At 60.4% G+C, this 20367-nt stretch overlaps 2 protein-coding genes across 8 annotated transcripts; one reads left to right on the top strand and one right to left on the bottom strand.

Moving 5' to 3' along the window:
• Positions 1-6668: 6668 nt before the first annotated feature.
• Positions 6669-16931, top strand: Carhsp1 (calcium regulated heat stable protein 1). Of its 5 annotated transcripts, none has more exons than XM_005327168.5 (4): positions 6669-6815; positions 13639-13803; positions 14267-14389; positions 16536-16931. In XM_005327168.5, exons 2-4 carry the CDS (start codon positions 13646-13648, stop codon positions 16696-16698), a joined length of 444 nt encoding a protein of 147 aa, XP_005327225.1. In that variant the 5' UTR covers positions 6669-6815; positions 13639-13645; the 3' UTR covers positions 16699-16931. The 5 variants fall into 5 exon arrangements, with proteins under 5 accessions (XP_005327225.1, XP_013214953.1, XP_005327227.1 ...); XM_013359499.4 differs by lacking the exon at positions 6669-6815 and adding an exon at positions 7357-7481; XM_005327170.5 differs by lacking the exon at positions 6669-6815 and adding an exon at positions 7360-7473.
• On the bottom strand, positions 7431-13295 carry LOC120887573 (uncharacterized). 3 transcript variants are annotated; one of them, XM_078024619.1, is made up of 4 exons: positions 12961-13295; positions 11815-12034; positions 10547-11227; positions 7431-10246 (listed from the first exon to the last, which is right to left on the bottom strand). In XM_078024619.1, the coding sequence occupies exons 3-4, from the start codon at positions 10960-10962 to the stop codon at positions 9724-9726; spliced, it is 939 nt and encodes a 312-aa protein (XP_077880745.1). In that variant the 5' UTR covers positions 10963-11227; positions 11815-12034; positions 12961-13295; the 3' UTR covers positions 7431-9723. The 3 variants fall into 3 exon arrangements, 1 of the variants encoding a protein (XP_077880745.1); XR_013427141.1 differs by having other exon boundaries at positions 7431-10359; positions 11080-12034; positions 12961-13292; XR_013427140.1 differs by having other exon boundaries at positions 7431-10359; positions 10547-12034; positions 12961-13291.
• Positions 16932-20367: the final 3436 nt, after the last annotated feature.

The raw sequence follows: 20367 nt of genomic DNA, 5'->3' as shown, positions 1-20367 counted from the left end.
AGACCTGGAGGAGGAGAGACCAGGGGGAGGAGAGACCTGGGGGAGGAGAGACCTGGGGGAGCAGAGACCAGGGGGAGGAGAGACCTGGGGGAGCAGAGACCAAGGGGAGGAGAGACCAGGGGGAGGAGAGACCAGGGGGAGCAGAGACCTGGGGGAGGAGAGACCTGGGGGAGGAGAGACCTGGGGGAGCAGAGACCTGGGGGAGGAGAGACCAGGGGGAGGAGAGACCTGGGGGAGGAGAGACCTGGGGGAGCAGAGACCTGGGGGAGGAGAGACCTGGGGGAGGAGAGACCAGGGGGAGCAGAGACCTGGGGGAGCAGAGACCTGGGGGAGCAGAGACCTGGGGGAGGAGAGACCAGGGGGAGGAGAGACCTGGGGGAGGAGAGACCTGGGGCAGGAGAGACCTGGGCTAGGAGAGACCTGGGGGAGGAGAGACCTGGGGGAGGAGAGACCTGGGGGAGGAGAGACCAGGGGGAGGAGAGACCAGGGGGAGGAGAGACCAGGGGGAGCAGAGACCTGGGGAGGAGAGACCTGGGAGAGCAGAGACCTGGGGGAGCAGAGACCTGGGGGAGGAGAGACCAGGGGGAGGAGAGACCAGGGGAAGGAGAGACCAGGGGGAGGAGAGACCTGGGCTAGGAGAGACCTGGGGGAGGAGAGACCAGGGGGAGGAGAGACCTGGGGGAGCAGAGACCTGGGGGAGCAGAGATCAGGGGGAGGAGAGACCTGGGGGAGCAGAGACCTGGGGGAGGAGAGACCAGGGGGAGCAGAGACCTGGAGGAGGAGAGACCAGGGGGAGGAGAGACCTGGGGGAGGAGAGACCTGGGGGAGCAGAGACCTGGGGGAGGAGAGACCGGGGAGCAGAGACCAGGGGGAGGAGAGACCTGGGGGAGGAGAGACCAGGGGGAGGAGAGACCTGGGGGAGCAGAGACCTGGGGGAGCAGAGATCAGGGGGAGGAGAGACCTGGGGGAGGAGAGACCTGGGGGAGCAGAGACCTGGGGGAGGAGAGACCTGGGGGAGGAGAGACCAGGGGGAGGAGAGACCAGGGGGAGGAGAGACCTGGGGGAGGAGAGACCTGGGGGAGGAGAGACCAGGGGGAGCAGAGACCTGGGGGAGGAGAGACCTGGGGGAGGAGAGACCAGGGGCAGGAGAGACCAGGGGCAGGAGAGACCAGGGGCAGGAGAGACCTGGGCTAGGAGAGACCTGGGGGAGGAGAGACCTGGGGGAGGAGAGACCAGGGGGAGGAGAGACCTGGGGGAGGAGAGACCTGGGGGAGCAGAGACCTGGGGGAGCAGAGACCTGGGGAGCAGAGACCAGGGGGAGGAGAGACCAGGGGGAGGAGAGACCTGGGAGAGCAGAGACCGGGGGAGCAGAGACCAGGGGGAGGAGAGACCTGGGGGAGGAGAGACCTGGGAGAGCAGAGACCGGGGGAGCAGAGACCTGGGGGAGGAGAGACCAGGGGGAGCAGAGACCTGGGGGAGCAGAGACCTGGGGGAGGAGAGACCTGGGAGAGCAGTGACCAGGGGAGGAGAGGTGCTGGCGGAGGGATCCGGCGCCTGGCTGCAGCTCTGTCTCGTGGGAGTGAGCCTTATTCTAAATGGCCAGTGACCCTTGGGCCCAGGTTCACCTCCTGGTACGACCAGTTATTGCCTTTGCCTTATGAGACTCGGAGTGATGGATCTGATCCTCGCTTCCCCATCTGCAGAAGGGGACAGTAGCTCTGCAGAATGGCGGTTGAGGCTTTCAGGAGTAAGACGCGCCCGGCTCCCAGCGTGACTGTGTGTGCAAATTGCCCACAGGGCAGGGGCCCCCGAACCTGGTAGCTGTGCATGTCCCCAGGGCCGAGCTAAAACGTGAGCAACAAGTGTTGCCAAAGCGAACCTGCGTGGGTCCCGGGCGGCATGAGGCGTTCTGCACTGGCCTCGTGCGTTTCCCTGCACCACTACCTTACTGGGGTGGCTCCTGACGCTGCCCCATTTTACAGATGAAAACTGAGGTGCCAAGAGGGGACGTGCCCCGTGGAAGGTACATCGGGACAGAGTATGGCTCCTCAACCTGCCACCTCCCTGTCCCAGGAGCCTGTGTTCCTGGGGACACGGCTGGACACTCCCCTCCACATCCCAGGAGATGATGTCAAGTGGCTTCTCAAAATGATCAAAGAGTCAGAAACAGGAAACGCTGCAAAATGTGCCACAGGGTGAAGTCCCCAGTGCTGTCCCCCCACAACCTGAAAAAATGGTCAGATCTGGGCTAATTCCCATCACCTCCCGCCCACCGAGGGGGTGGTGTCTTCAGCTGTTCTCTGCCAGAAGAGATCCAGATGCGCTTTCTCTGAGGCACATTTGGCAATGGGCCCTTCACTATCCCAGATCGGAATCCACCGAAACACACGACCTCAGACACCCATCCACGGAATCCAGTGCAGCTGGGCACGGTGGCCCGTGCTTCTAATCTCAGCGACTCTGGAGGCTGAGACAGGAGGATCGCAAGGCCCTGGCCAACCTGGGCAAGGACATGAGCCCCTGTCTTGCAGTACAAAGGGCTGGGAGTGCAGCTCAGTGGTAGAGCACCCCGGGCTTCAATCCCCAGTAACGAAAAACAACCACAATGCAATGCCCCAATTGTAACACAAAGTAAAAATGGAGAAGCAAAGATCCGGGGAAGTGAAATCCGCATGCATTCTGTCTTCCCAAAGTGTCATCAGTGCCACTCCCCTTCTTACCCCCCCCCCACCCGACCCCAGGAGGAATGGGAAGGCATTCACCCAAAGACCTGCAGTGGGTGGGTGGCTCAGGGCAGCCCAGACCAGGCACAGCAGAGCTGCTGTCACAATGGGATCCCACGCAGCAGGAAGAAGGGATAAACTGTCCATCCTGGGTGAGTCACAAAACGATGGTGCTGAGAGAAGACGCATGGGGCGGGCAGGGAAGGGGTCCCTGTAGAGCAAACTCATCCGCACTGGCAGAGAGCAGATGTGTGTGGGGTGGGGGCAGAAGGTAGGGGTCACCAAGGGGCAGAGGACCCTTGTGGGGCACGGTCCTGTAGCCCTGTGTTTGCAGGACTGTACGGAAGCATTGAACCATAACAGACCGTCCAGGGCAAAGAGGAGCGTTTGACCTCAGGCTGGTACCAAAACAGGAGGGTTTTAAGGCAGGGACTCTGTGGGACACCTTGATGTGTCATCGTGCCTTGGTACAAATCCACAGAACAGCAACACCATGGGGCGGGCTGATGTGAACTTGGACTTTGAGTGATTTTAAGTTTCACCACTTGGAATCCATGTTCCAGGTTGGTGCAGGGAGGCTCCGGAGATGGGGCTGTAGGGGACATGTGGGAAGCACAGGGGTACTTTTACCCAGTTTAGCTGTGAACTTAAAGTGCCCTAAAAAAACAGCTTGTTTAAAAAAAAATATCCCGAGGGATAAGTTACTATTAAATCGAATATTGCTGGGACTTCGTTTTGACATTTTGAGATGAGGTCCTTGTGTCACAGAGCCCCTAGGAGGTGGGTGTGGCTCTCTTGGGGACAAGGTGTCCAACACGGTGGCCTGGTGTGGTTCTCAGCAATCCAAGCACACAGGGCTCTTGCCTCCCCCCAGATCCATGGATCTTCTGAGTTTCCACTTGAGCATTGGAACAGGGCAGAGTACTCATGGGGTCCAGTGGGTGGAGCTGGAGTTGAGACTGGGACTACTCTAAGTGCCACCAACACACGGGTAGGGCGTGGAGCTGGAGCATGGGCGGAGCCGTCTTCCGTCTGCCCCCGCTGCGGTTCTCCAAGTCACAAGTCTCCCCCCAGTGTCCCAGTGGCTGGGACAACCCTCCAGGACTTCCTGCATCCCCCAAACACACCCCGGAGGTGAGGGTGCGCCATGAACCAGTAAGAAAAGGGCAGGAAGAGGGGGGGTAGGATGAGCCTGCTGCGTGCCTGGAAGGGCCCTGTGACACAGACTTCCTGCTCAGTGTTCATCCCTGTGTCTGCCCTCTGGGATGGCGTTTGGGTGGACACTTCTTATTTCTAGATGGCCACTGCCCTGGAGGGATTCCAAGGATCCAAGGCTTGCTGACCTCCTACGGGGTACCAGGGACCAGCCAAGGCCACCGGCTGTTACCTCCTTACCACTCACAATGATCGTCTTACAGATGAGGAAAGCGAGGTTCAGAAAGGCCAGTGGACCAGGAAGGGCTGTTCACCAGGGTAGCTCAGCAGGCAGACCTGAGTTTCTTTATCTGTACAATGGGACAAGAACACATCACTTTGAAGCACTCTGTGGGAGGACAGACAGACATTCCTACCCTGCTGCCGTGCTGGGGAGGAAGGGTGCACACCAAGGCGTCTTGACAGAGCCTCAAGGGGAGCAGGGTTCAGCATCTTCTCTGGGGTTGCTCCCCAGATTCTGGACGGTACCCACAGAGTCAGGGTTATGGTGAGGTGAATGTGGTAGGCACTGAGAGGGCCCTGTTAGCACTCACCTGGATTTGGAAAGTTTGTATTTTGCTTAGTGCAATGGCATCTGTAATCCCAGCATCTCAGGAGGCCGAGGCAGGAGGATTGCAAGTTCAGGGCCAGCCTTAGCAGTTTAGCAAGGCCTTAAACAACTTTTAAGTGAGCCCCTGTCTCAGAATAAAAACTGAAAAGGGGTTAGGGGTGTAGTTCTGTGGTGAAGAACCCCTGGGTTCAATCCTTAGTACCAAAAAATATTTTTAAAAATAAAAATGAAAGTGTGTGGAAATGTATCATTTGTCCTGGGCTGATGAATTTTCATAAAGTCACCACCCCAGGGTGTCCCTGCCCCCAGGTTGAGAGACAGAACCTTACTAGAAACTGGAGTCCCATGGGTCACTGCCCACCCCTGCCCAGGGGTCCCTTGTCTGATTTACAGCTGTTTTCAGTTACAGTTCAACCATGGAAAGTGTCTAATTCAATGGTTTTAGTACAATCACAGAGTTGTGCAGCGGCTTGATCAAATTTGGAGCATTTGTCTTACCTGGAAAAGAAACCCTGTACCGCTGGCTCTCAGCCCCTATTCCCCACCCCCACCCCCGCATCACTGGGGATGGAACCCAGGGGCCCGCATGCTAGGCAAGCGCTCCACTACTAAGCCCCAAATCCAGGCCTCCTAATCTACTGTCTTCATGGACTTGCTTACTCAGGATATTTGAATCAATGAAATCTATGCGTGTCTTTTTTTATTTTTTATTTGTTTTAATTAGTTACACGTGACAGTACAATGATCTTGACATATCATACATTTGAATCAGATGGGATATGTGTGTCTTTTTGTGTCTGCCTTCATTCATCTAGCATGTTTTCAAGGCTCACTCATTTTGAATCAATACTTCATATATATATATATATATATTTTTTTTTTTTTGGTGGTCCTGGGGAATGAACCCAGTGGTCGCGGTGTTTTGCCCCTGAGTTATATCCCCAAACCTTTTTTAAAATTTTGAGACAGACCTCATTCCTTTTTGGGATCAAATAATTTTCTATTGTACAGATACACATCATTTGTTTATCCATTCGTTACCTGATGAACATTCGGGTTGACCCTGGGCCTTGCACCTCTGAGGTACAGCCCCAGCCCTGTACTCTACCCTTAGCTAATGTTTTCCTTTTTTGTGTGTACCGGGGAGGGAACTGAACTCAGGGGCACTCAACCACTGAGCCACATCTCCAGTCTATGTTGTACTTTATTTAGAGACAGGGCTCACTGAGTTGCTTATCACCTTGCTTTTGCTGAGGCTGGTTTTGAACTCCTCCTGGGATTACAGGTGTGCGCCACCGTGCCCAGCCCCACTCCTTAGCTATTAGCAATAATGTTGCTATAAAGATCCGGGAACAGGTCCGCTTTTGCGCGGTCATACACTCGGTTCCTTGGACACACACCTAGCAGTGGGTCTGCAGGTCGGGTGCTTCTAGCTGTCACTGTTGGAGGTCCGTTAGACTTTTCCACGGTGGCTTTACCATTTCCCTTTCCCGCCAGCAGCATGAGGGCGCCTCCCCCTGTCGGTTTTGTTGCTGGGCCTCGGCCACCACTGGGCCTCAGCCTGGTGCGGAGTCTGGGGTCACCGGATGGCATCTCCAGGGGGACTGCAGCGCCAGCCCCACTCCCGGGCCTGTGGCTTAGGAAAGCCACCGGATACCTCTCCTCCCTCCCGCCCCCGGGTCCTGGGGGCTGGGATCGCATTCAAGGGCCGCAGCCATCAGCAGGTGACCTCCTCCAAGAGCCTGGGTTCCTACCTGGCAAAACCATCAACACCATTTGCCTCCTGAGATCGAGGACTCGAGAACGCAGTGGAAACAAAAAGAAAAACAAAGAAACAAAAGCGAGAGAGAGAGAGAGAGAGAGAGAGAGAGAGAGAGAGAGAGAGAGAGAAACACCAACTGCTCTCCCGCGGTTTTCCGATTTGGCTCATTTCTCCCCTTTCCTCCCCTCGGTGTTTTGCTACTTTGTTTCCCTTTTGTCTCGTCCTTTCTGCTAAAACCCAGGGCCGGCTCATCTGGACGGGGAGCCCCGGCAGGTGGGGACAGGCTGGCGACCGTGCGGCTCTCCACTTCCCGGGGCCAGGTTCCACCGCGGGCGCGGCGCAGCGGGGCGGGGAACGGCGGGTCCCTCCCGGTGGGCCAGCCCCCGCGTCCGGTCCAGGCCTTCCCGGGCGCACACAAAGGTCCAGCGCCGCGGGCCTGGCCCCGGCCCATTGGCGGGAGCCCCGGGGGCGGGGCCTAGGCGCCCCGCCCCTGCCCGCCCCGCCCCCGGCCCGCTCGGCTCTCGCAGTCGGAGCCCAGGCGCGGGCGCAGCGAACGCGCAGCCAGGTACGAGGCTTTTCCGGGACCCGCGAGGGGCCTGGGGCTCCCCGCCCGAGCCCCGGGAGCGCAGGGACGGGGCCGCGGCCTCCCCCGCTGGTGCTGCCCCCCGCCGGCCCCCCGTGCGGGGTCTTCTGGCTCCCGGCTTTGGGCTCCGGGCCAGTTCCTCCCAGCCCCTGCGAGATGCCCGGCCTCCGGGGCCTGACGGGGAAGCGCGGGTCCTCTCCCTGGGAGGCAGGGGTGGGTGTGGCCGCAGCTGGAGGGATCGGAGGCGAACGTCGGGCAGCACTTCCCGCCCGGCCACCTGTTTTCTGCGCGCTGGGGACGCGCTGCCCGTCCCCCCCACGGCTCTGGCCTGTGGGCTGGAGCGTGAATGGGGTGACTCGTGGTGCGGGGGTGGGCGCGGGGGCGCCGCGCGCGGGAGGCGGAGCCAGCTCCCTGCCTGGCCGGGCCGCACCAGCTGTGGGCTCGCGGGTGGGACGGCGGCCAGGCCCGGCTGGGGAGCCGCCCTGGCGCCGTGCGATTGGCGGCATCGGGGGAGGAGGGACCGCGGCGCCAGCTCGCTGGTGTTTTTGCGCCGGAGGGTGGTGGGGGGACGACTAGACGGAGGAGAAAAACTTCATCCGCGAGTACAGGCCCCCTCTCCAGCGCGGCGCTGGCCACCCAGGTGCGCAGGTCGGAGATGCAACATTAATTTTTAAATTTTAAAAAGGAAAGTTCTGGGCCCACAGCTTTTGGGGGGTTGGAGTGGGTGCGTGTCCTGGGAGAAGTGAAGGGCAGCCCGCCCCGCTCCAGGCCGGGCCTTGGTTCTCAGAGGTGGAGGTGTCTCGTTGCAAAACAGGAGGCCTCTCGAATCCTCGTCTGCAGATTGGGGATAGAACTTTTCCTAGCAAAAATGGGTGCGTGGGAATAAAAGGGCTAGCCCAGGCCGGAGGAACGCTAGGTCCACTCTCCCGCTGTTTTGATATTTCCCAAGTCTCTTTAGATGTCTCATTTTGCCCTTCTAAAACGATGGCCAAGCCGAAGCCAGGTGGTGGTTGTAAAAACAATAGCTTCGAATTCAACCCTCCTGCTTACAATTGCCCTCTGATGTCGCCATTGTATTTACCATAAGCCACAAACTTTTCAAGAGGCTTCCTGTGATGTACCCCCACTGCCTCTACAGCTTCCCTCCCTCCGGGCTTTTGCCGCTCTGGAGCCCGAGGCCTGGACTCTGCACCCATTAAAAGATCTTTTCAGACCCGGCTCAGCAGGTCCGTCTCTGGGCCATCCGCTCCTGGGCTGCCTGAAGGCCAGTAGATTCTCCATGCTGACCCATGTGTCCCTTGTCAGCAGCACTGGCCTGGTCGCTCCTCAGGGGAGTAGATGCTTGGGATTAATAAGCTGAGTTAGGCCTTGGGTCCTTGGGTCCTGCAGTGGAGGTGAGGATGAGTGGAGGTGAGGGAGAGGTGAGGGGGAGTGGAGTCCCTGGGTCCTGCAGTGGAGGTGAGGATGAGTGGAGGTGAGGGGGAGTGGAGTCCCTGGGTCCTGCAGTGGAGGTGAGGATGAGTGGAGGTGAGGGGGAGTGGAATCCTTGGGTCCTACAGTGGAGGTGAGGAGGAGTGGAGGTGAGGATGAGTGGAGGTGAGCTTGAGTGGAGGTGAGGGGGAGTGGAGATGAGGGGGAGTGGAATCCTTGGGTCCTGCAGTGGAGGTGAGGAGGAGTGGAGGTGAGGGGGAGTGGAGTCCCTGGGTCCTGCAGTGGAGGTGAGGATGAGTGGAGGTGAGGGGGAGTGGAGATGAGGGGGAGTGGAATCCTTGGGTCCTGCAGTGGAGGTGAGGAGGAGTGGAGGTGAGGGGGAGTGGAGTCCCTGGGTCCTGCAGTGGAGGTGAGGGGGAGGGGGACAGCCTGTTTGTCCTGCTGAGTGGCAGACTGAGGGCATTTGGTCTGCGTCCCACACACAGGGGCAGGAATGGAGGGAAGGCTGTTCAGCTCAACCGCGCCTCACAGCTGCACCATGCCAGCGCATTGATGTTGACTGGACAGGATCGTCGCACTGTCCACACATCCGCACCCCAGGATGCTTCATCATTCCAGTGGACAGTTGGGGAAACCGAGGCAGGGTTGCTGGCCAGAGGTTGCAGAGGTGTGGAAGAGCAGATCAAGGAAAGGATCCAACAGGAAGGAGTCGATGGGGACAGACCTGCAGGGCAGGGTTCTGTGCATGATGGATCGCTGTCCCCGGAGGCCTCCTGGTTGAGTGCCTGGTGGGGCAGTGGGTAACTCTCTGGCATCTGGATGGTCAAGGCTTTCGGGGTGCTCGTGGGGGGTCAGGAGGCTGGTGATGCTGGAGGGGCTGCCTTGGGGCGTCTGGCCTCTTTGCAGTCAGTGCCAGCAGGGAGTGGGGGGGCTGGGGCGCGGGCTGCAGCTGAGGAGGCCCGCCCACCCCTGCTGTCCCTGTGCCTCCCCTTTCTCCGCCCTCACCAGACCCCTGCTCAACCATGGAGCAGAGTGTGGCTGAGCCCTGCTGCTGTGTCAACCTCTGGCTCATGCTGGGCCTTGCTTCCAGGGACCCCTCTGACCCAGGTCAGCTGACCCCCCCCCCCCCCCGCCCCGTGCTCTGGGCCAGTTCTGCCCGCCCCGGCTCAGTGGGGCTGACTGTGCCATCATTGTAGGGGCTGGCCCCAGTCCTGCGGTTTCGCTGGGCAAGAGAATCACCCCATGGACCAGTGCCACTCCCTCCCTGGGAGTCCCTTAGAAATGCAGGCTGGGGGTGGGGACGGGGAATGTACGCCACCGCCACCTGAGAATCAGAATCTGCATTTGAACCCATGACGAGTGCACAGTCCTGACTGAGCCCCCTGTGCTGGGTCCTCACCTGGGAAACGTGGCTGGTGGCAGTGCCTCCCTGTTGGGTTCATGAGAAGATTGATCTAGGTCATGTATGGAGGTGTCTCCTGGAGCCCACACGGGCCAGAGGGCAGCAGCTTTGGGTGGGTAACAGCACAGCCCTCTGTCCCCACAGCAGGCCCTGCAGCCTGCCCTGCCCGCTTCCCAGTGTGGCTTTGTGTCCACCCCACCTGCCAGAGTGTCCACTCCATGGGCTGCAAGGTGGCTGGCAGGGTACCCAGCCCTGGCCTTCCCCAGCCAGAGACCCATGGAGGTTCCGATGCCCGCCTTTGTGAAGCAGGCCCAGGAGTGGACGTCTGACTGGAGCCAAGCTCCAGTCCACTCCTGCATCTTCTGCTTCAGGGAAGGGTCTGAGGCACAAGAAGGGTGCCTGGTGGCTGCTGGAGTGGCTGATGGCCCCTCCAGCTCCCTCCTGGGATGAGCACCTGGCTCCTTGGCTCCAGAGGCTCCTCCTGCGGGCGGCTGGTGGGCCTCCAGGCCAGGGCAGGAGCAGGACCTGCAGGCGGTCAACAGGGCTCTGCATGGTCAGGTCATCAGGGCAGGAGCAGGACCTGCAGGCGGTCAACAGGGCTCTGCATGGTGCGGGTGTGGGCCAGGTGGGGGTCAGGCAGGCCGCAGCCCCGTGCCAGTACCCGTCTGAATTCCCAGAACCTTCCAAGAGGAGCTGTAGGGACCATGGAAAATTCCCAGGCTATTTTAGGCTGAGGCCCCTCTGCCTCTGATTCTCAGGGTAAAAGCCCAGCTGACAAACCCCTCCCTGGGGACAGTCGGGGTGGGGAGGGCTTCCTGCCCCCCAGTCTGCGGGCCCTTGACACTCATCAGAAATGAAGGGCACGCGGCCAGCTGCTCACCTCGCCCACTGCGCCCCCCTGGGGCAGGTGGCAGGCTGTGTCCTGGGCTGTTTCCAGCTCAGCGGTGGCTCAGAGGCCCGTGACTGCAGAGGAGGAGGTTGGGGTATCCAGGGTCCCCTGGTGCCCTGCAGAGCCCCGCTGCTGGAGGCCAGGAGCCACCCAGTCTGCGTGCACGTGTGTGGGTGCACACGGGCGCACCCCCCTGTACTCGTGCAGATGTACACTCGCACAAGCACATGCAGACACCCCCCACGCGTGCACGCACACCAGCACGTGTGCACACAGCCCGGCAGTCGTGACATGCCATGGCCATGACATTTGGTCCGAGTTTGGTGCAGGCCCTGAGCCTGCTGCAGCCTGAGCTTCCGCCTCACCCCCTGCTGCTGTGGGGACTGGGACGGGGCATGGCTGGGCATGGAGGCCAGCCCTGCCTTGTGCTCGGGCTCCAAGGCCACCCTTGGTGTTGCGGAGAGCAGCTGGCAGCAGGAAGCCACCCATGCTGGTGGGTGGGGCTAGGGCTGTCGCATGCCCACCTGGGGGTGCTCCTGGGTGACTGGCTGGCCGCACAGGGAGGCCATCCGTGTGCTCCCCCTGCCGGGCCTGTTCCGGCTGTCCAGGTGGCTCCTGAGCGGCTGGCTGGTGGAGGCTCCTCGGCCTTCCCATCCCTCGCACTCCGGGTGCCTTAGGGTTAGGGTGATGCAGGACTTAGCAGGTGCCCAGGGCCCTGAGAAGCCAGGAGTGGGCGGCGAGCCCCTGGGACATGGAGAGACCCTGTGTGGTCCCCACGTAGCTCCCCTGAGGAACAGGGGTTTCCAGTGGCATCTCAGGGGGACTGGATGCATTTGGCTCCAGCTGCCTTTTTGTGGTGCTGGGGATTGGACCCAGGTTGTCGTGCCTGTGGGGACAGTTGTACCGCTGAGGTGTGCCCCCAGCCCTGTGGGGCACGTTTGGGAAGTGTGAGGGCTGAGGTGGAGAAAGAAGGGGCTCCCTTGTTTGGGGCCTCCCGGGAGCATGGCGTGGGCATGTGTGCACAGAGGGGCCGCCCTCCCCACCCACTTTCACCCAGCATCCCTCCCCAGAGCCCTCCTGCTGGCCTTGGTCACATGGGGCCACATGAACCTGGGGCCTTTCTTGCTCCTCCTTCAGGGGGCTGATTGGCTCTCCAGGCCCAGCATGTCCCCCCAGGCAGGCGCACCCCTCTCTGCCCATGGCATTCTGTCCCCTCTGCCTGCCTGAGTCCGTGACAGTCTGTTGATGGCCTGATTCACCTGTTTGTTCTCAGGCTCCAGGTTCAGCCCTGTGTCTCCAGTGTCCTGAACAAGGCCTGGCACGGGCATCTGTCTGTTGAGCGACTTTATGATGGCCGTTACAGCTGACCGTTGCTGCTTACTCGTTCTGGGAAGATTCGTGCCCCACGTTGAGCACACGGTTTTTTGTTCCAACTTCATGATGATGGTGTGAATTCAGGACTATTGTAATTTGCATTTACTAGACACAGAAACAGAGGTCGAGAGAGGTTAAGTAACTTGCTCAAGATCCCACAGCCGGCAGGTGATAGAATTTGAAGCCAGGTGTGCCTAAGAGAAAAGACGGGTGGAGGGCAGCTCCCCACCTTACACTGGAGCCACCGGGTCATTGTGGTCCCACTTGCTGTCCCAGGAGGCCCGAGGGGGTCCTCCCGTCCCCTCCCCTCCCGTCCCCTCCCCTCCTGGACCCCCCTCCTTCCCAGAACTCCAGTCGCGGGAACATTCTAGGACTCTATGACCTGTCCTGCTGGCTCATGCTGGAGCCCTGAGCTGCAGCCCAGCAGCGGGCCTTTCCGAGGTGGGGGCTCCCTGGACGCGTGGTCCTGCTTGGCTGCGGCTGCAGCGAGAAGGGTCAGGAGGTAGCTATGTCACTCCCTGAAGAAGGCCAGCCGGCCCCCTCCTCTCCCAGCCCGACAGAACTGAGGGGAGTATGGGAGTGTCGAGAGGCTGTCTCCTCTGGAAGAGGAGGCCTGGGTCTCAGGTGGCCTGGGCATGGGGCCTGAGTCACCCCGAACCAGTGGTGGACGGGGTCTGGGTGTCAGAGCTTCCTGCCACAAGCAGCTGGAAGCTTTGGTTCCCAGGTGGAGAGCTGGACGCTCAGATGGTTCCTGTCTTAAACATGAGGCCCACCGGGCTGCTGCAGTCCACCTGCCCTGGACTCAGGGGACTTTGAGCTCAGGCCTGCCCTGGGCTGCCCGGCAGTGTCTTCTCTGCTCCTGAGCAGGTGTGAGTGAGGCCCATCGCGGCCCTTCTCCAGTGTGGAAGGGACTTGACCCAGGGCCCCTGACTGGGGTTGTGGCTCTTTTCGTGACCCTGAGCGGAGGCTGGCTGGAGCCGGCACCTCCAAGTCCCGTCCCAGGTTTTGGGCACAGAGCCAGGTCCACTTACCACCAAGTTGCTAATCACCAGGGTGCAGCTGCGGAGCGGCCTCCTGCTGGGCCACCCGGGGCTGCTTCCTGGGGAGGCAGGCGGCATGGCGGGACTGCCTGGCAGGCTGGTGGCTGGGCCAGCGCGGTGTGCTCTGAGTCCCTGGATCTGCCGAGGGCCTGGAGGACACTGCTCTGGGGCTCTCGGAGGTCTCTGGGTGAGCCTGCTGGGCCTCTCTTCTCTGGGTGCTGGGGCAGCCCCTCGGGCCGTGTGCTGGGGTTTGAGCGCTCTGCTCCGCGGCCTCCTTTCCCCGCAGCCCCGGCACACAGTAGGGCACCAGGAGTGTCTGTCAGGGGGAGTGGCCTCACTGGTGGAGGGTTCCTGGCCTCCCTCCCCTTCACGGCATTTGCCAAAAGTCCCAAGTAGGCCAAGGTCTGTGCCGCGAAGGGGAGGGAGGCAGGACAAAGGGGACCAAGGCTGCCTTTGTCACTGTCCCCATCTTGGGGGTGATCTGGAGAACGGTGACAGAGGGAAGCCTGCGGCCACGTAAGAGCCCTGAGCAGGCCCCTGGCCCACTGGGGTGGGCACGGTAATGGTCAGGGGGCCGACTCGAGTCTGGGACGGCCACCGCAGGTGTGGAGAGGAGGATGTGCGGCCACCTCCAAGGCCTGACCCTGAGAGCTCCCTGTCTCTCTCCAGGTCAGCAATGTCATCTGAGCCTCCCCCCCCGCCACAGCCCCCCACGCATCAGGCTTCGATCGGGCTGCTGGACACCTCTGGGGCCCGAGATCGGTCACCATCTCCTCTGAGAGGCAACGTGGTCCCGAGCCCGCTGCCCACTCGCCGGACAAGGACCTTCTCAGCGTGAGTCTCGGGCTGGCTGGGGACACTTCCTGAGATGGGGCTCTTGCCCAGGGCCAGAGGTCCACTGTCCACCACAGTTGGGCCTCCGAAACCCCTGGGGAGTCTTGGGAAGGGGGAAGGGCTGGTGGTGAGGACCTTCTGCCCGAGCTTGAGGACACTGCTCTGTCCATGAGAAGGGCCACAAGCAGGGTGCTGATGGGTGGGGACTCCTGGGGCGTCAAGGTCATCGCAGTCAGCCCTGGTGGACACAGGGCTGCAGGAGACCCACACAGCACCTGGCAGGTGCAGGTTGCAGGCCCCGTGAGTGAAGCCTGCTCTGTAATTACGCACAACCTGTGTGACTGTCCGTGGCGGCTCTTTGGGCACAGCTGTGGGCAGGGCTGGGATGAGCTGGGTGTGTCCCAGGAGAGTGGGTGGCTGTCCCAGGGCTGAGGGGGCCTCTTGGACCTCCTTCTTCCGTCAGGACGGTGCGGGCTTCGCAAGGCCCTGTCTACAAAGGAGTCTGCAAGTGCTTCTGCCGGTCCAAGGGCCACGGCTTCATCACCCCCGCTGACGGCGGCCCCGACATCTTCCTGCACATCTCCGAGTGAGTCAGCAGCAGGTCTGGGCAGCCCTGGGCTGGACCAGGTGGGGCCCCGGGTGTGAGGACATGTGGCCAGGCGTGTGGAACTCTGCCCGTGACCAGCTCTGCCCCTGTGTGCATGTTAGTGGGGCCTTGACACAGATTGAAGGCAGGTGTGTGTGTGTGTGTGTGTGTGTGTGTGTGTGTGTGTGTGTGTGTGTGTGTCACAGCGACTGGGTACGCCTGTGAACAGTGTATTGGCTTTGTGAGCGTCTCCCGGCCACGGTGCCCAGGTGGACGGGGTGTGTGGGGCTCTGGAGCTGCTGGGTGCGCTTGAGCGCCCAGTGAAGCCGGTCAGTTGGGGGCACCCCTGGGAGGCAGCTTCCGGCCTGGCTCAGGGGAAGTGGCCCCGTGAGCCGGGGGGCTCCAGGAAGGAAGTCAGGGGCTGGACCCTTTCTCCTGCCGCTTGCTCATTGACGTCCTTCCTTCCTGAGTGTCTGGAAGCCCTTGGGAAGCCCAGGGCTGGGAGTGCCCCGCAGCCCATCCCCACAGCTGGCCCTGCAGCTTCGGATGTGCCGGACTCTTAGCTGCACTCCTGTCCTAAGCACTTCCCAACCCCCCATTTTTTTTCAATTTTGGGGATGGAGCCGAGAGAGGGAACTGAGGGGGCCACTGCACACAGCAGACCTGGAAGGCATGGAGACTGTGCTTCTAGAAGTGGGCCCCTCCCTCCCACTGCTGTGGCGGGCGCCTGGGATCCCTCTGACTTGGGAGGCTGAGGCAGGAGGATCCCTCAGCAATGTAGTGAGACCCTGTCTCAAAATAAAAAGTACATGGGGGGCACGGTGACGCACGCCCGTAATCCCAGTGGCTCAGGAGGCTGAGGAAGGAGGATCGCGAGTTCAAAGCCAACCTCTGCAAAAAGCGAGGCATTAAGCAACTCAGGGAGACCCTGTCTGTAAATAAAATACTAAACAGGGTTGTGGATATGGCTCAGTGGTTAAGTGCCCCTGAGTTCAGTCACCAGTACCTAAAAAATAAGAATTCAAAATGCTGACAATGTGGCTCAGTGGCTGAGCGCCCTGGACTCAGACCTTAGTACCAAACAAAAACAAAATCAGAAACCAAAAATAGGCCAGGTGTGGTGGCACACGCCTGTAATCCCAGCAGCTGGGGAGGCAGAGGTAGGAGGATCGCAAGTTCAAAGCCAGCCTCAGCAGTTTAGCCAGGTGCTAAGCCACTCAGTGAGACCCTGACTCTAATAAAATACAAAATAGGGTTGGGATGTGGCTCAGTGGTCGAGTGCCCTGTTCAATCCCTGGCACCCCCCAAAACAAACAAAAGTAACTGGGCCCCTGTTGTTGCACGTTGTCTGCTGCTAGGGAGCATCAGCCCTGCCCCTCCCACAGCGTGCCTGCATGACACGGGTATTGAAGGGCCCTCTGCAGCGCAGACAGGAGGGGACTGCTGAAGTTTTCACTTGTGTACGTGGGTGTGCAACTGTGTTTGCAGGCTGCCTCTTTTCAGAAAGAATGTCTCGTGGTTTACAAAAAAGTTAGGAAGACACGGGTTTGGGGGCACCCAGGAACGACGAAGATGCCGTGCCACCTGGTTTTACTGCAAGACCTGGGCTGCGGCTTTATTCCTGAGCTTCCTGGTGGCCAAGTCAAACACAGGAAGCACTTGGACTCTCTAATAAGGCAGCCCAGTTCTGGGGGAGCTGGCTGGCCCTGGCCTTCAGGGTCTGAGGGGACTTCCCTCCGGGGTCTCCTGGAGCAGCAGCAACAGCAGGCCTTGCCATGAGACAGTGACTTGTCCTCGAGACAAGAGGGGGACCTTTCTGGGGATGGTCACGAGGGAGGGAAGCCCTCCTGGGACTAGCTGGAGGGACCACAGGGACTTTCTGGAAGGCTCTGAGTGTCTGGGGTCCAGCAGAGGCTCGGCTGGGAGCCCTGAGCGGGGCTGGGCTGAGGGAGCCCAGCATCACAGGCCCTCGGAAGGGGCTGGTGGGTCGGGCTCCCTGGCAAGACCTGAGGCTGGGCACCGGGTGGAAGGCCTCGAGGCAGTCTCTTGGGAGGGGGGCCTCTGACAGTGGGGTGCTGAGGTCTGGGGGCGTGGCGCGGCTCTCCTTGCGGGGCTCTGACTGCCTGCTCTCCGCCTGCTCCCGCAGCGTGGAAGGGGAATACGTTCCCGTGGAAGGCGACGAGGTGACCTATAAGATGTGTTCCATCCCGCCCAAGAACGAGAAGCTGCAGGCCGTGGAGGTGGTCATCACCCACCTGGCACCGGGCACCAAGCACGAGACCTGGTCTGGGCACGTCGTCAGCTCCTAGGGGACCCAGAAGCACCCCTTCTCCTGAGCATGTGGGAGACTTTGTGGGGAGCAGGAGTCAGGGCCACACGAGATGATCTACCGCACGAGACGGGGCTTCTGGGGGACACAGTCCCTTCTGAGTGTCTCTGGAGGAAGGGGTGGGGGCAGGCCCGGGCGCTCCCGGCCATCAGCAGCCTCCCTCCGTCAGCAAGCTCTCACCACCTGGAAAGCATTAAAGGCATTTAAAAAGGAGAGGCGCCTGCTGGTGGCTGAGCCAGGGTCCCAGCCAGCCTGGGGGGCGGGTCCAGGGTCACTGTCCCCCAGCTGCCCAGAGGAGCAGGCCCGGCCCACAGAGCCTTTCCCCCTTCTGGTGGGGGCTGGAAATCCCTGGATTGGGCAGGGGGTGCAGCTCCGGGGTAGAGTGCTCGGCTGGAGCGCACCGGGTTCTGGGCCCATCCCCAGCCCCCCACCCCAGGTCCCCAGCTCTGGGCCACGGGAGGTGACGTGCTGCTTCCCCAGGGTGAGTCGTGCCCTCTGGGAGCAGGCCAGTGCGGTCTTTGACTCCTGGTTGGGTTGCTTCCAGGGAAGCTGCTCCAGGGTGGGGCCCTGGGTTGGAGGGATTTTTGCTGTTTGGTGCCCTTGCAGCGGGACAGGTGGCACTGCGCCAGTCTGCGGAAGACCGTCCCTGGGCGCCCGACCCCGGGGCTTGGCAGCCTGTGCTCGGGCTGAACTTTGCCTTCTTTCAGAGTCTGGTCTCCAGCTCCTAGTCAAGCAGCCCCCATCGCAGCCGTTTCCCAGCCTGTCATTATGGGGGTGGTTGGAGGGGCTGATGGGGGTGGAAGATGCCTTGGAGAGGGGAGGGTCTTTATTTAAAAACAGAACTTTTCCTGGGCAGGTATGGTGACCACGCCTGTCATCCTAGTGACTCAGGAGGCCAAGGCAGGAGGATCAGAAGTGTGAGGCCAGCCTGGGTAACTTAGTGAGGCCCGGTCTCGAAATAAAAAATAAAAGGGTTGGGGAGGTGGCACAGTTGTAGAGCACTCTGGGTTCCTTCCCCAGTATGAGAAGACAGAACTTTCCCCAGGTCCATCCAGAGAGTGGATAGCTTGCTTCCCGACGGCCTGGGAAAGGCGAAAGTTACAGGTGGAAATGCACACAGTTAAGAGGTGCTGAGGGACTGTCTTCACCAGCTGAGCTTACCCGTTTCTGCTGATGTGGCACCTTGGGTAGGGATTTGCAGTCAACGCACCCTTAGGACTTTCTTTCAGTGCTTTGGTTTGGCTTTGGTTGTGATTTGAAAGTAGAAGCAGTTGCTTGATTCTCTCGGAAGCCCACGGCCTCTGTGTAGTCGGGCGTTTGCTTGTTGGTGACAAACTGAGGGGCCCAGGACCCCACTGCAGAAGAGAGGGAAGACCAGTCCATGTGGGAGGCAGCCAGGACTTCATCACAGGCCTTCAATCTGGACTCTGGGGGTTAAATTTTGACTCTTCCAGCCGAAGAATGCTTCTTTGAGAGGGGATGGAGGGCTAGAACTATTTGCTGGTCACCAGTGGAGTTGTTTTTTTTTTTTTTTTTTAAAGGCAGGTAAGCCCAGCACAGTTGCGTGCACCTGAGATCCCAGCCACTTTGGAGGCTGAGGCAGGAGGATCAGCAAGTTCGAGGTCTGGGCAACTTAGCAAGACCCTGTTTCAAAATAAAAAATTAAAAGAAAAAGCTGGAATTGTGGCTTGGTGGTCGAGTACCCCGAGTTCAATTCCCAGTGCTGCACAAAGGCAAAGAAGGTGTTGATCAGGTGTGTGCTGTGACATGCACGTGGCTCCTTTGCTGCTTCTGGGCCCCGTGTAGGGTCCTTCCACTCTTGCCTGTCCGCTGCTGGGTAGAGGGGCTTTTTCCCTCCAGGTCTTGGCTTGTTTTCTAGGTTGCTCCCCTGGGTTGTCTGTTGGGCGCAGACCAGGTTTCCAAAGCCACTTGCTTCCTTTCAAGCGACTCTGGCTCTGCCCTCAGCTTGGTGGCCAGCTGGGACTTGGTGTCCTCCCACGTGCTGGCGCCCAGCGGCTGTGCCCACAGTAGCCTGGGAGCTGCGTTCTGCTGTCAGTGGACTTTGGATTCTCTCGCTTGGCAGAACCCTTTGTAAACGGTGCTTCCTGTGTGACCACATTGTTCAGTTGATGAGCATTCTAGAACCGAGGGATATTAGAGCTGGGAGTGACCCCTCTCCACTCAGACAAAGTCTCAATTTGCAGATGGGGAGGGACGCAGCTGGGAATAGAATGCAGAATTCCCAAGAAGGGATCTTGCCTCCCTAAGCCTGCTGGTGCAAGGCGGTGTACACGGGGGTCTGGCGCGTGGACGCCCAGGGTCAGGGCGGCTTCCCTGCAGAGGCCGGAACCCCGCCCCCCTGCAGTCGGTTCTGTGGAAAATGGAGCTCCTGTTTCTCTGGTCCTCATGCTCCTGTGCGGGAGAGCTGTGCCGTAGATGTGGCCTCATGAGGTCACAACACATCGTTTGCTTGGTCGGCAGTGGATAAGGCTCTGTGGTGGTGTTTTGGGGTTGGGTGAGCGGGAGGGAGCCCTCATTCCCACTGTCCCCCTGCAGATAAGAGCATGGTCTCAGGGTTCCTGCTGCAGACACCTGATGGGGGTTGAAGTTCCCCAGATGCCAAAGGGGGGCTGGGAACAGATGAGGCCAGCCTCATCTTGGAGACCGGGACTCAGGAGCGAGTGCTGGAATAGATCTTCCAAGCCTTGGTGGACACGTTGGTGGAGAGCAGCAGGTCACTCGTGGGACAGTTGTGGGGAGGCAGCCAGATTCAGAGGGTGCAGGGACTGAGGTGGGCCGGGTGGCAATCCCAGGTGACAGGGCAGTGGTAGCTTGGGGAGGGACTTTGAGCCTGGCCAGGTGGGTTTCACTCTGCCTAGTGTTCCCCAAGGAGGTGGATGATGATCTGATGTGGATGGGTATTTGTATTAATATGATTTTTGAAGTGTTTTGGGGAAATTAGACTAGTCCAGTGTGTTCAGAAAGAGGTCGGAGTTGGCCTTAAGCTCAGAACCAACCGTGAGCGAGTTGCCTTTTTACATCAAGGGAGTGTTCTGTGCAGGTGCCTGGGGGAGGGCGGGCTGGAAGCTGCAGCTGGGTCAGGAGGAGGCCGCCTGGGAGGCTGTGCAGGTGGGAAGAGCCTGGGGCTGGCTGCTCACTGGGCTGTGATGGGCCCAGCCTGGGCTGGGCTGGGGGGGGCCTGGGAGTGGGGAGGAAGAGGAAGTGATTCAGGGCTCCACAGGCCTGGGCTGCGCCTGGGTCGGGTGCCACTGCCCAGCTCTGGCGATGGGGTGCAGGGAGCCCTCCAGCCACCCGCTCTCCCAGCAGCTGCAGGACCTCCCGGAGGCCCGACACTGCATGCCAGCCTGCCGACCTCCTGGGCTGCTTAGACCCAGGTACCCTGGAGTCCAGGGCCAGCAGTGTCTTCAGATTTCTGAACAGGCCCAGGCTGGCTTGGGCTTACCCGGTGCTTCCCTCTTGCTCAACTCCTACTGTATTTAAATGTCGGGATGGTGACTTTATCCCGCGAACTCCCCAGGGCCAAGGGCATGACTGTGCTGCCCCCGGGCTGCTGGGAGGCTTCCAGAGTTGGCGACAGCTCACACAGGGCAGGCCTACTAGACTGCCATCAGCTCCTTCAGTGTACCCC

The sequence above is a fragment of the Ictidomys tridecemlineatus genome, chromosome 10 (genome assembly GCF_052094955.1).
Source record: "Ictidomys tridecemlineatus isolate mIctTri1 chromosome 10, mIctTri1.hap1, whole genome shotgun sequence".
Taxonomy (NCBI): Eukaryota; Metazoa; Chordata; class Mammalia; order Rodentia; family Sciuridae; genus Ictidomys; species Ictidomys tridecemlineatus.
This window is presented reverse-complemented; position numbering and strand designations above follow the sequence as displayed.

Bases quoted from the DNA above. Each gene is read 5' to 3' on its own strand.
- LOC120887573 (XM_078024619.1), bottom strand. From the start codon at position 10,962: ATGCCCAGCCATGCCCCGTCCCAGTCCCCACAGCAGCAGGGGGTGAGG. The intron at 10,247-10,546 runs GTGAGCAGCTGG...GACCGCCTGCAG, and splicing joins AGGGGGGCGCAGTGGGCGAG to GTCCTGCTCCTGCCCTGATG.
- Carhsp1 (XM_005327168.5), top strand. From the start codon at position 13,646: ATGTCATCTGAGCCTCCCCCCCCGCCACAGCCCCCCACGCATCAGGCT. The intron at 13,804-14,266 runs GTGAGTCTCGGG...TTCTTCCGTCAG, and splicing joins CGGACAAGGACCTTCTCAGC to GACGGTGCGGGCTTCGCAAG. The intron at 14,390-16,535 runs GTGAGTCAGCAG...CTGCTCCCGCAG, and splicing joins ATCTTCCTGCACATCTCCGA to CGTGGAAGGGGAATACGTTC.